Raw genomic sequence first — 12562 nt, forward strand, 5'->3', positions numbered from 1 at the left:
GCCCGCAACTGGAACCCCTGCCCCCTACTCCCAACTACTCTGAACAAGACATACAGTGGGCTGAAAAATCACCACAGATAGAAAAAGATCAGAATGGATGGTATATGGACTTAAAGAGAAAACTGATTCTCCCAGAAGAATTGGGGTGGCATCTTCTCACACACCTCCACCAAGTCACTCACTTAAGGGAAAGGAAAATGTTGGAGTTACTGGACAAAGGGCAGGTCCGTATACACCATCAGAAGCAAGCGGCTCAGAGTGTGGTAGACTGGTGCCGGGCCTGTCAAGTCATGAAAATAGGGAAGAGGAAGAACACACGCAGGTACGAGGGTAAGGGGGAGGGAGCCGGGCCGTCATTGGGGAATAGATTTCACTGAAGTTAAACCAGGTAAATATGGATATAAATATCTCGTAGTGTTAGTGGATACTTTCTCGGGATGGGTGGAAGCATACCCTACTAAAGGGGAAACAGCAGTAATAGTAGCCAAGAAAATTTTAGAAGAGATAGTACCCAGATATGGAATGCCTAGAACGTTAGGATCAGACAATGGACCAGCTTTGGTAAGTAGTTATCCAGGGCTTAGCCTCGACTCTGGGGGTAAATTGGAAACTACATTGTGAATATAACCCTCAGAGTTCGGGGCAGGTAGAAAGAACGAACAAAACCCTAAAGGAGACCCTATCTAAATTGGCAACAGAAACTGGCAGAGACTGGGTGACCCTCCTTCCCTTCATGCTCTACCGGGCTAGGAACACCCTGTACATGCTGAATCTGACCCCATTTGAAATAATGTATGGGACGCCACCCCCTATTATTTCCAACCTGGAAAAATGTCCCAATGAGTTGCCAAGAGATTTAATCTTGGGGATGAAAACTCTCCAAATAATTCAGAAGGAATTATGGCCCAAACTCCGAGCCATATATGAAGGTCCCCATAGTGAACAGGGAATTGACCATGGAATTGAACCGGGAGACTGGGTGTGGGTAAAGAGGCACCAGCAAAAAACACTGGAGCCTAGATGGAGGGGACCTTATGTTGTTGTTCTTGTAACCCCTACTGCCCTAAAGGTAGACGGAATCAGCGCCTGGATACATCACTCTCACGTCAGGAAAGCTAACTTGCCAGAACAGCAGTCCGCACGAACAAACTGGAGAGCACATTCAGATCCGGAAAATCTGTTGAAAGTCAAATTGACTCAAGACAATGAGGACTGAAACTTTCATCTTCGCCTTAAGTCTCTGCCGCCTTGGAACCAGCAGAACTAATCATCAACCTTTCAAGGTTAGTTAGCGAATTCGCGATGGACAAACCCATGAAACTTTGAACTCTACTAACTCTACCACCCCTCTTAACGTATGGTGGCTTGATTTGTTTTTCTCCCTTGTAAAAGCTACAGAATGTGGGTGGGCCAAATGCTATATCAGATCTGTGGGTTTTAATACTTGCCCGGGGTATAAAAGAAATATCCGGCAATGTGGGGGCCCCTTCGGTACTACTGCAAAAATTGGAGCTGTGTAACTTGTAATGATGGGGACTGGAAGTGGGAGGTGAATGTCAATGATTACATAAAATTCTCCTTTGCTGACAGCCCAGCCAGATGCACAGACAAAACTTTAAATGGAGAAAGGGACGAGCAGACAAAAGTTACATTCACTGAACAAGGAAAAAAAGAATTAACCAAGTGGAAGTCAGGGCTCAGTTGGGGCATTCAGGTTTATTCATACCCTTACCCATCTGGGGTGATAACCATTTTACAGGAAGTAGAGCCCTTAGATGTCGGGTTGGTAGGTCCAAATGAAGTGTTAAACCCCCTGGGAAAAGGAACCCTACCCCTACAAGAAAGACGTTGAAAGAATTCAGCACTGCAACCCCTGATATTACAGTAAGTGTCCCCCATAAAATTCCGAGGGCCCAAGCCAATCCTCAGGACATAGACCCTCTTTGGAATTTAATGCTAGCTGCCTACCAAACACTTAACTGTACTAGTCCTAACCTGACTCAAGCCTGTTAGCTTTGTTATGATGTAAACCCTCCATTTTATGAAGCAATAGGCATTAATACCTCTTTCAGCTATTCTCATGACCTGAACCCAAAGAATTGCTCCTGGAAAGACCGTAAGGTAGGATTTACCATACAACGTATAACAGGAAAGAGCTTATGCGTGGGGAAAAACCCCAACGCTCAAGAAAGTTGCACCTCATATATTGAAATAAACTCTTCCTTAAACTGGATCATTCCCAGGGAAGGGGGTTGGTAGCTTTGCTCAAGAGTTGGGCTTTTGCCCTGTTTAAACTTGAAAGTACTTAATCAGTCCTCAGATTATTGTGTACTAGTAACTATTCTGCCCCGAATTCTTTACCACCCAGAGGAAGAGATGTATGTACACTGGGGCGGAACTAATAGAGTAAAAAGAGAACCACTCACTGCAGCTTTTACCCTCGCTACTCTATTTGGCTTAGCAGGAACAGGAGTAGGGATAACTTCATTAACTTTGCAGAATCAAAGCATGACTTCCCTGAGAGCAGCTATAGACGAGGACCTTGAAAGAATAGAAGCCTCTATCTCCCATTTAGAGAAATCTTTAACTTCGCTATCAGAAGTAAAGTTGCAGAACCGGCGGGGGTTAGATCTTTTATTTCTCCAACAAGAGGGATTGTGTGCAGCTCTAGGGGAAGAGTGTTGTTTTTATGCCGATCATACGGGAGTAGTTCTGGAATCTATGGCCAGGGTACCAGAAGGACTTGCCCTAAGAAAAAAGGAGAGTGAAACTCAGGAAGGATTGTTCGAATCTTGATTTAATAACTCCCCGTGGTTGACTACCTTGATATCTACTCTCTTAGCACTGTTCATAATCCTTATAATTATATTAACTTTTGGCCTCTGCATTATAAATAAGCTCATATCATTTGTGAAAGATCGAGTTAATACTGTACAACTCATGGTCCTGAGACAACAATATCAGTCCCTATCTCCTGTAACACGGGTTGAAGATTCATCATATGAGTAACAAGAAAAAGGGGGGAATGTGAGGCCTGAGTCCTAATGCCCTCCAGGTAATTCTTTAACCAGGAGTCATTAGTGCCAGGGACTCCAGCATGTCCCCCACGCCTCAGGGCTTTACCTTCCCTCCAGGTAATTATTCTTTAACCAGGAGTCATTGGTGCCAGGGACTCCAACACGTCCCCCATGCTTCAGGGCTTTACCTCAAACCCCCTCCCCTCCTTTTCTACCCCCCAGCAACAAACAATCATTTGTACCTCTTTGCTTTGGTGTTACTCCACCCTATATTTTTCCCATAAAAATGTAATTGTAGGAGAGCAAGGGGTCTTTTGCCCAAACTGTTGCGTCGGTTTAAGCGGAGACCCTAGCTCAAACTAGCCAATAAACTTTCCTTTTGCTTTTGCATTATCGTGTCAGTGGTAGCTTCCTCACGCCAACACTCCTTTCAAGACCTGAGTCCAACAATGAAAACTCTATTTCTGCTTTTAGCACTTTCCTCTATTTCTGCTTTTAGCACTTGCCTATCCCAGGGACCCTCTTCTCAATGCCCTCACACATCCCCATAAACCACTAGTCAGCCTGCAGCCCAGTTGTCTTTCCTCTTTCTGCCTCCTTTATTCTCAGCATTTGATTATAACCACATAGTCTCTTTCCCAGCAAGAAGGACAGCTTTCTATTTCAAAGGAGAAAGGTAGAGAGAAGTGTAGCCAGCAATCACAGGCTTCCCTTTCAAGGGCTTCTGGAGAGGAGAAGTTGATAATCACTCTCACATCATTCATTCTGGCCCCATCACAGACAAAGATCTAGGAAATGTACCACAATGCCTTCAACTATGGAACTAATGACTCGAAAGCTCCATTTTCACTCCCAAGAGGAGCAGTGATATCTTGAACAGAGGGAGGTCTTCCCAGCTCATCCAATCTTTGCCCTGTGGGTAGGCAACACAGTGAAGCATTTAGAGTCAGACAAACTTGTTAAAATCCCAGCTCCACCATCTACAACAGGCTGACACTGAGTAAACTCTTTTATCTGTCTGAGTCTCAGTTTCCTCACCTATAAAAATAAATAAATAAACTCACTGACTTCGAGTTGGTCCCAACTCATAGTGACGCCACCTTGGGTTTCCAAGATGGTATCTCTATGGAAGCAAATTGCCCAACCTTCCTTCTGAGGAGTAGTTAAAGTACTCAGCTACCAACCAAAAGGTTCTACAGGAGAAGGATGCAACAATCTGCTTCCACAAATATTTACAGCCTTGGAAGCCCTATAAAGCAACCTTACTCTGTTCTGTAGAGTTGCTATGAGTTGGAATCAACTCAATGGCAATGGGATATATATTCTAACAGCATCAAGACAACTGCTAAGAAAGGCTCTTCCCACATGCCAGTGGACATGGATGGACAAAGTCCACTCAGATGAAGAAAATATTTCAGACAAAAATTTGCTATAATCCACTTTACTCTGCTACTTAATATTTCTGGCTAAAACAACATTGGTCCCCTGACACCAAAAGGTGGAAAGATGGAGAAGAGAGCTCTGTGACCATCCCCTAAATCACATTGTAAGTTGGGCCAGGGAAATGTCTCTACTCTCTCTTCAAAGGCAATATTCTAAAAGAAAAAAAAAAAAAGTTGTGTTGAGTCAACTCCAACTCATGGGGGGTCAGAGTTGATTTGTGCTCCATAGAGTTTTCTGCGTCTGATTTTTCAGAAGTAGATCACCAGGTCTTTCTTCTGAGGTGCCTCTGAGTGGACTTGAACCTCCAACCTTTTGGTTAGCAGCCAAGCACATTAACCATTTACACACCCAGTGCTTCCACCAACATTCTACAGGGACATAATCCTATAAATACATAAGACCTTCCTCAGTGGCATAAAATCTGATTATCAGTATTTTTTAAATTCATTTCTGTCCTCACTAAAATGAAATGTTCAGACCTCCCCTGAGGGCTTTGGCCAAGCAACTCTTGGGTCTGCTGCTGTCCTTTGGCCTGGCCTCTACAATCAGAAGATCTGGGGAGGCTGATTCAGGATTTCACCTATGCAGGCTCCTGGGGAAAACCATGCAGGGCAGGGTGGTACAAGAAGAAAGTACCTATTGTGTCTTACAGGGATTATCTATGGAGAGCTGAAGGGCTGGCCTGGAGGGTAGTGGTGGTTCACTAGTGGAATTCTCACCTTCCATGGGGAGACCCAATTCAATTCCCACATATGCATCTCATGCTCAGCTCCCCTCAGTGGAGGTTTTTGTGTTACTATGATGCCAAATGGTTTCACCAGAGGTTCCAGACTAAGATGGACTAGGAACAAAGTATTGGTGATCTTCTGAAAATGAGCCAGTGATAAACCCTAAGGATCACAACAATCTGATCTTTTTGTGCATGGGGTCACCATGAGTTCAGGGCTGACTTGATGGCAGCTAACAGTGAAAATGAATGGCTGTGCCTAAGAGGCAGGAGAGAGAGAAAGCCTGACAGGAAGGGCCCCTGACTGCCAGAAAAGCACAGCTTGCATGTGATCAGAGTGGGAAGCTTGGGATACTCAATATGTCATGAATCATGAGTGGGAAGGCTTCATCCCACCTACAGGACACCTAGGGGAGAACAGAAGCTGTAGCTGGAGAATATGAGCATGAAAAAGAAATCCACTATTGATTATGGAGAAGAAGAAGCCATCCCCTGTGCAGGTAGAAAATAAGTAGAAGTCTAGCTGCCATCCAAGAAGGTGGAAATTATTGACTATCTCAAATGCTTATTATTTCCTCAACACTCTCCCAGGTCCTCAAGGACAGTAATAACATAAGTTGTCTGGGGACTTAGGGAGAGGTGGGGGATGGGAGTTCTCACCTTTCTTCAATATTTCTCAAATTGAAGGCATGGTTTTACAATAGGCTACATCCAAATGTCGCTCAGGCTTATGACCTGAAGTCATGAGAACAGATTTAAGGACCAGTATGAGATATAATGACTGCTCAACACCCTGGCCATAGTCCATCAGTGTTAATTGTGACTTGTTATGTAAATCCCTTCATTCATACACATCTGAAACTTCTCACACTATACACCCGACCTTCATTTTTTTCCAGCCCTCTCCACTCTAGCACTGATAAATAGGAAGACTAGGCTCTGGGATATTGGTAATGTTTTCTTTTTGGCTTAATCACAGTCTGATTTGTTCCCAACCTCGTATCTGTGAACCCAGGCTAGTTCCTAAATGGTTGCCCTATTGGAATCCTGGGCAGTACAAATGGTTAATCACTCATCTGTTAACTTAAAGGTTAGGGATTCAAGTCCACAAAGAGGTGCTTCAAAAGAAGGGCATGGTGATCTAGTTCCAAAAATCAGCCACTGAAAACTCTCTGGAGCACAGTTCTACTCTGACATACATGGAGTCATCATGATTGAAATGACTCAATGACAAATGTTTTATTGTTTCCAAATGGACTAGATGGTGGGTGAACTTTATGGAAGAAGAGTGGAGTTGCTGGAATCCCATCTCGATGTGTAAACTGAGAGTGTGGGAACTCACTGCTTGAATCAGTTATAACTCACACTCACCATTGTCACCTTATCTCAAACAGCTTGACTCCTTCTTTTCACAGACCAAAGGGTGAGAGGTTTCATCCACGCCATTTATACCACACTAACCAACACCAGGGAGCTCTGGTGGCGTAGTGCCTAAAGCATTTGACTGCTAACCAGAAGGCTGGAGGTTCAAACCCACTAGCCACTCCTCGGAAGGAAGGTTGGGCAATCTACTTCATAGTGATACTGCCTCAGAAACCCAAGGAGGAGTTGCTATGAGTTGAAATTGACTCAACAGCAGTGAGTTTGGTTTCAAAAGCAACACCAGCCATGGCACTGAGAAGGAGCTGGCATGCACCTTGTTTGTGCAAGCCAGAATGCTGCTCTCATCCTGCTTCATGGAACAGGTCTCCAGGTGGGTCAGCAGCAGGCTGGAGCCAGCCAACCTCGGTGAACCCAATTGCACCACTGTTCAGGGCAACCAAAGGGCCTCCGGAGAGACAGCAAGTAAAAGAAACCTTTTCCCCTAACAGACTAATGCTAGAGGCCTGAAAAGACAGAGCAGCCATCCCATCACTTGGTCAGAAGGGGAGCTGAAGGGCCCTGGGTCTCCCTCAATTGCAGCAGAAGTTCATTCTCCCAAGAGACTCTGCAGTTTAGTAATGGCTTTGAGCAGACAGAAGAAATCTGTGAAGCAAGAAAAGCTGATCTTGGCCCCCTTCTGCCACACACACACACACACACACACATGAATGCACATACCCGCATGCTATCACAAACCCTTCAGAGCCTCCCACTCTGGGACCGCTCTGCATGCTTTCTCCATGCCACTGTCACCAGATGAGTTCCTGCTGAGCTCTGCCCTCATCAACAATTCACTAGTAAAGTACAGCTGGAGCCAGAAAAGTGGTTTCTTGGGAATTACTTGAAGGAAATAATTCAAGAGAACAAAAAGTTATGCAATAAGATGTCTGGCCCAGTGCTGTCAAAGAAAAAACAACTTGTAAACAACCTAACTGTGTAGCAATTAGAGATGATTCAGGAAATTATAGCATCCATATATAAACAGTGTTAATTATTATTAAAGAAGATAGAAGGCACTATTTACTGGGGGCTTTTTACAGTTTATTTATTTAGCATTGATCTAAACATTTCATGTTAATTATCCCATTTTACTCTCAAATTTCCTTAGAGATAAGTACTATCATTGTCCCTGTTTTACAAATGGAGAAACTGAAACACAGAAAATTGAATCTCCTGTACTCTCCATTTCACAGAGCCTGGATCCCAACCTAGGTAGTTTGACTCCAGTGTCCTTAATAATTACAGTGTTTATATTGAAATGTGAAGAATATTCAAGACCCAATGCTATTATAACAAAAAGATGGAAACAAGTGAAATGCTGATCAGCGAAGGAAAGGATCAACAAATCGTGGTACATACATACAATGGAATACCAGGCAACATTAAAGAATGATGATGAATCTTCGAAACATCTCATAACATGGATGAATTTAGAGGTCATTATGCTGAGTGAAGTTAAGTAATCACAAAAGCACAAATATGAGACTGCTATTGTAAAAAGTCAAGAAAAGGCTTTCACAAAAAAAAAAAAAAAAAGAAATATTCTTTCATGGTTGCCAGGGGTGGGTGGGGAAGGGAGAGTAACCACTAACTAGAGGGTAGACACATATTATCTTGGGTGAAGGGAAATAAAATAATTCTAAATAATTCACAGGGTTAGGAGGGAGAAATAAAAGACTCGTTGTTTAAAGAGCAAAACAGAAAGTGTTGCATACATTATGATTGAACTGAAAACAATTTGTATATGGATAAGGACTATAGAGTTGAAATGAAAAAGTTAAAAAATCTTTACTGATAGGGTGGTTTCCTCCCCCTCCAGCTCCCTGGCCCTCCCCTTCTGTCTATCAACTTTCTTTTTTCATTCTTTGTGTGTGTGTGTATGTGTGTGTGTGTGTGTGTGAGACTTGGGAGAAAGTTTACAGAACAAATTCATTTTCCATATAGCAGTTCATACATATTTTGTTTCATGACATTGACTACAATTCTCTACAGTGTAACAGCTCTTTTCCCACTTCCTCTGCATGGGTACCTCTTCCCCGTGTTTCACCCTCTCATGCACTCCTGTCCCCCAAGCTGTCTCCCTGAGCATACACAGCCCTTCTGTTCTCCCACAATTGATCGATTGCTCCAAGGAGTTTATCTACCTGATGTAAATGTTTACCCCATATGTCTGTCCATTGTTGGGCTGGAAGCCACAGGAGTCAGTTCAGTTCTAGACCTGAAGAGTAACTGTAGTCTCAGAGGTCTCACCAAACTCTCTCAGAGCAGCAAACCTGGTCTTGTGTGTGTGTGTGTGTGTGTGTGTGTGATTTTGAGTTTTGTTCTGCATTGTTCTCCCACTCCATCTAGGATCTCCTGTACTGATACCCCTCTGAGTGGTTGACAATGGTAGCTGGGCACCATCTAGTTCTTCTGGTCTAATGGTCATGTAGGCTGAGGATCACATGTTTCCATGTGTCTTTAGTTTTCTTCATTCTTCTTTGCTCTGAACTAGGAGAGATCCTTCGTTGCATTGACAATGCCACTTGCAAGCTTTTAGGATCCCAGTTGCTACTCACCAAAGTAGGATATAGAACAATGTTTTTGTGTAGTGTGTTATGACAGTTGAGCTTGATGTCCCCTATGACCCTGGTCTCAAGCACTACTCACTCCCTCAGGATAGCTGGCTAAGAAGCCACCACAAACTTGACCCTTGTCAACTCTACTGTACACCTGGGCATTCTTATAGCACATACAAATACACATGTACAAACATCATTTGCTAACCCCATATGGTCATGAGCACACTTCCCCCTGCCTAGACATACCTGATCATTCAGCCTGTCCACACATATATCCACCCATAGTAAATCAATGTTAGCCATCACTTACAATACAGTACTATATATGCAAAAGCATTCACCTTTGTTGTCTGCACCTCCCACATTCCTTTCTATGTCTTCTTCCTCAGTGCCACCATGTTGATCACTCATTTTTAGTACATTGCCTTTTCTTTCACCCAAATCAATACTTGTCTCTACCTATCTAGCAGTGTTCCCTCCCCTTCCTTCCCACCCCTGGTAACCAACACAGAAAGCTTCCTTCCACATATAAATCTTCCCTTGACTTTCCACAATAGTGAATTAATACACTATTTGTCCTTCTATGATTGACTTATTTCACTCAGCATAATGTCCTCCAAGTTCATCCACATTATGTGGTGCTTCAGAGTCTACATTATTCTTTAGTGTTGTATAGTATTCCATTGTGTATATATACCATAGTTTAGTTATTCATTCTTCTGTTAATGGTAACATAGGTTGTTCCCATCTCTTTGTTATTGTGAATAGTGTTGCGATGAACATGAGTATGCATATATATGTTCTTGTCCTGGCTCTCACTTCTTTAAATTATATGCTTAGTAATGGGATTGCTGGATCAAATGGTGTATCTAATTCCAACTTTGTAAGGAATCACCATACTGCTTTCCACAGTGGTTGTACCATTTTACAGTCCCACCAGCAGTGTATGAGAGTCCCAATCTCTCCACATCCTTGCCAGCATTTGTTTTTTTCTGTCTAGTTGAGTTTTGCTATTAGTGCTGGGGCAAGATGGTATCTTTTTGTTGTTTTGATTTGCATCTCTCTAGTGGCTAATGATTGTCAACATTTCTTCATGTGTTTGTTGGCCTTCTGAATATCTTCTTTGGTGAAGTGTCTATTCATGTCTTCTGCCTATTTTTTAGTTGGATTGTTTGTCTTTTTGTTATTGAGGTGTTGAAGTGTTCTATAAGTTCTAGAGATAAGTCCCTTGTCAGATATGTTATTACCAAATATTTTTTCCCAATCTGTAGGTTCTCTTTTGACTCTTTTGGAGAAGTCTTTGGAAGCAACTACAGTTTTAATTTTTAGAAGATCCCATTCATCTAGTTTCTCTTCTGCTGTTTGTGCATTTTGGGTCTGCTTGATTGTCTATTTCTGGCATATATTAAGGACCCTGAATTTGCCCCTATTTTTTCCTTGAGGAACTTTAGTTTTAAGCTTCACATTTAAATCTTTGTTCCATCTGGAGTTAGTTTTTGTGTGTGGTGTGAGGTATGGATCTTGTTTCATTTCCTGCAAATGGATAACCAGTTTGCCAGCACCATTTGTTGAAGAGACTATCTCTTCCCCATTTAATAGATTTCAGCCCTTTGTCAAAGATCAGCTGACCACAGGTTGATGGATCTATTTCTGGGTTCTTAATTCTGTTCCCCTGGTATGTATCTGTTGTTGTACCAATACCAGGCTATTTTTACTACTGTGGCTGTGTAGTAGGTTTTCAGATCTGGGAGTGCTCTTCTTCTTCAATAATGCTTTGCTTATCTGAGGTCTCTTTCCTTTCCAAATAAAGTTAGTGATTGGTTTTTCCATATCCTTAAAGAAGGTTGATGGGTTCTAGACTGGAATTGCATTGAATGTATAGATTGTTTTGGGTAGTAGTGACATTTTCACCATGTTCAATCTTCCTATTCATGAGCATGATATGTTCTTCTATTTATGTAAATCACTTATGGCTTCTTGAAGTAAAGTTTTGTAGTTTTCTTTGTACAGGTCTTTTGTATCCCTAGTAAGATTTATTACCAATATATTATTTTTTTGGTAGCTATTGGAAATGGTATTGATTTCCTTATTTCCTTTTCAGCAATCTCTTTGCTGGTGTAGAGGAATCCAACTGATTTTTGTATGTTGCTCTTGTATCCTGCCACTATGCTAAATCTCTCAATTAGTTCCAGTAGTTTTCTTGCTGAATCTGTTGGGTTTTCTATGTACAGGATCATATTACCTGTTAATAGGAATAGTTTTACTTTTTCCTTACCAATTTGAATGACTTTCCCTTTCTTACCTTCTTGCCCTGACTAGGATTTCTAATACAGTGCTGAATAGAAGTGTGATAGATGGCATCCTCATCTGGTTCCTGTTTGCAAGGGGAATGGTTTCAGTCTCTCTGCATTGAGAATAATGTCAGCTGTTTGTTTTGTATATGTGTCCCTTATTATGTTGAGGAATTTTCCTTCTGTTTCTATTTTTCTGAGTTTTTATCAGTAATGGGTGTTGGAATTTATCAAATATCTTTTCTGCTTCGATTGATATGATTGTGTGGTTCTTTTCCTTTTTTACTTATGTGATGGATTACTTTGATTGTTTTTCTGATGTTGAACCATCCTTACATACCTGTATGAACCCTACTTGGTCATGATGTATTATTTTTTTGATATGTTGGTGGAGTCTATTGGCTAGGATTTTCTCAAAGGTTTTTGTGTCTCTATTCATGAGGGATATTGGTCCATAGTTTTCCTTTTTAGTCATGTCTTTGCCTGGTTTTGGTATCAAGGCTATGCTTGCTTCCTAAAATGAATTTGGGAGGATTCTATCTTTTCTATATTCTGGAATAATTTGAATAGGATTAGTGTCAGTTCTCTAGATGTTTGGTAGAATTCTCCAGCAAAATCATCTGGGCTAGGGCCTATTTATTTATTTATAGCATTCACAAAGGAGTTTATGATGCTCATGGCGTTGGAAGAGACGCTGATGTCAAGGTGCACCTGCTTGAGCACCTTGTAGATATAGATTGAGTAAATTTCTTTGTGCTGGATTTGCTTTTTGGACTTCTTGCCCACAGCACTATGGCCCCTCTGGCCACCACACTGCTGCTGCTGCCCAGCTCAGTGTGGGGCCAGGACTTTTTTGTTGGTAATTTTTTTATGCCTGTTCAAATTTTTCTTTTGTTACGGGTCTGTTCAAATTTTCCACCTCAGTCTGTGTTTGATAAGTAGTATATTTCTAGAAATCTGTCCATTCTTTCTAAGTTTTCAAATTTGTTAGAAGTACAGTTTTTCATAATATCCTGATATTGTTTTTTATATTTCTGCAGGTTCTGTTGTGATGTAGTCCATTTAATTTCTTTCTTTTCTTTTTTTTTTTTTTTAATTGTG

The 12562-nt window shown here is 41.7% G+C and overlaps 1 protein-coding gene across 1 annotated transcript in view; it reads left to right on the forward strand.

The window, feature by feature from the left end:
* The window catches only part of SERPINE3 (serpin family E member 3), a 106490-nt gene that overhangs the window by 11048 nt on the left and 82880 nt on the right, over positions 1 to 12562 (forward strand). Inside the window, 2 exon segments of the mRNA XM_007945247.1 lie at positions 6603 to 6666; positions 6845 to 7028. Coding sequence (XP_007943438.1) covers positions 6603 to 6666; positions 6845 to 7028 — 248 coding nt within the window.

Source organism: Orycteropus afer, unplaced genomic scaffold, assembly GCF_000298275.1.
Source record: "Orycteropus afer afer isolate SDZICR_OR568_19922 unplaced genomic scaffold, OryAfe1.0 scaffold00134, whole genome shotgun sequence".
In the NCBI taxonomy this organism is placed as follows: domain Eukaryota; kingdom Metazoa; phylum Chordata; class Mammalia; order Tubulidentata; family Orycteropodidae; genus Orycteropus; species Orycteropus afer.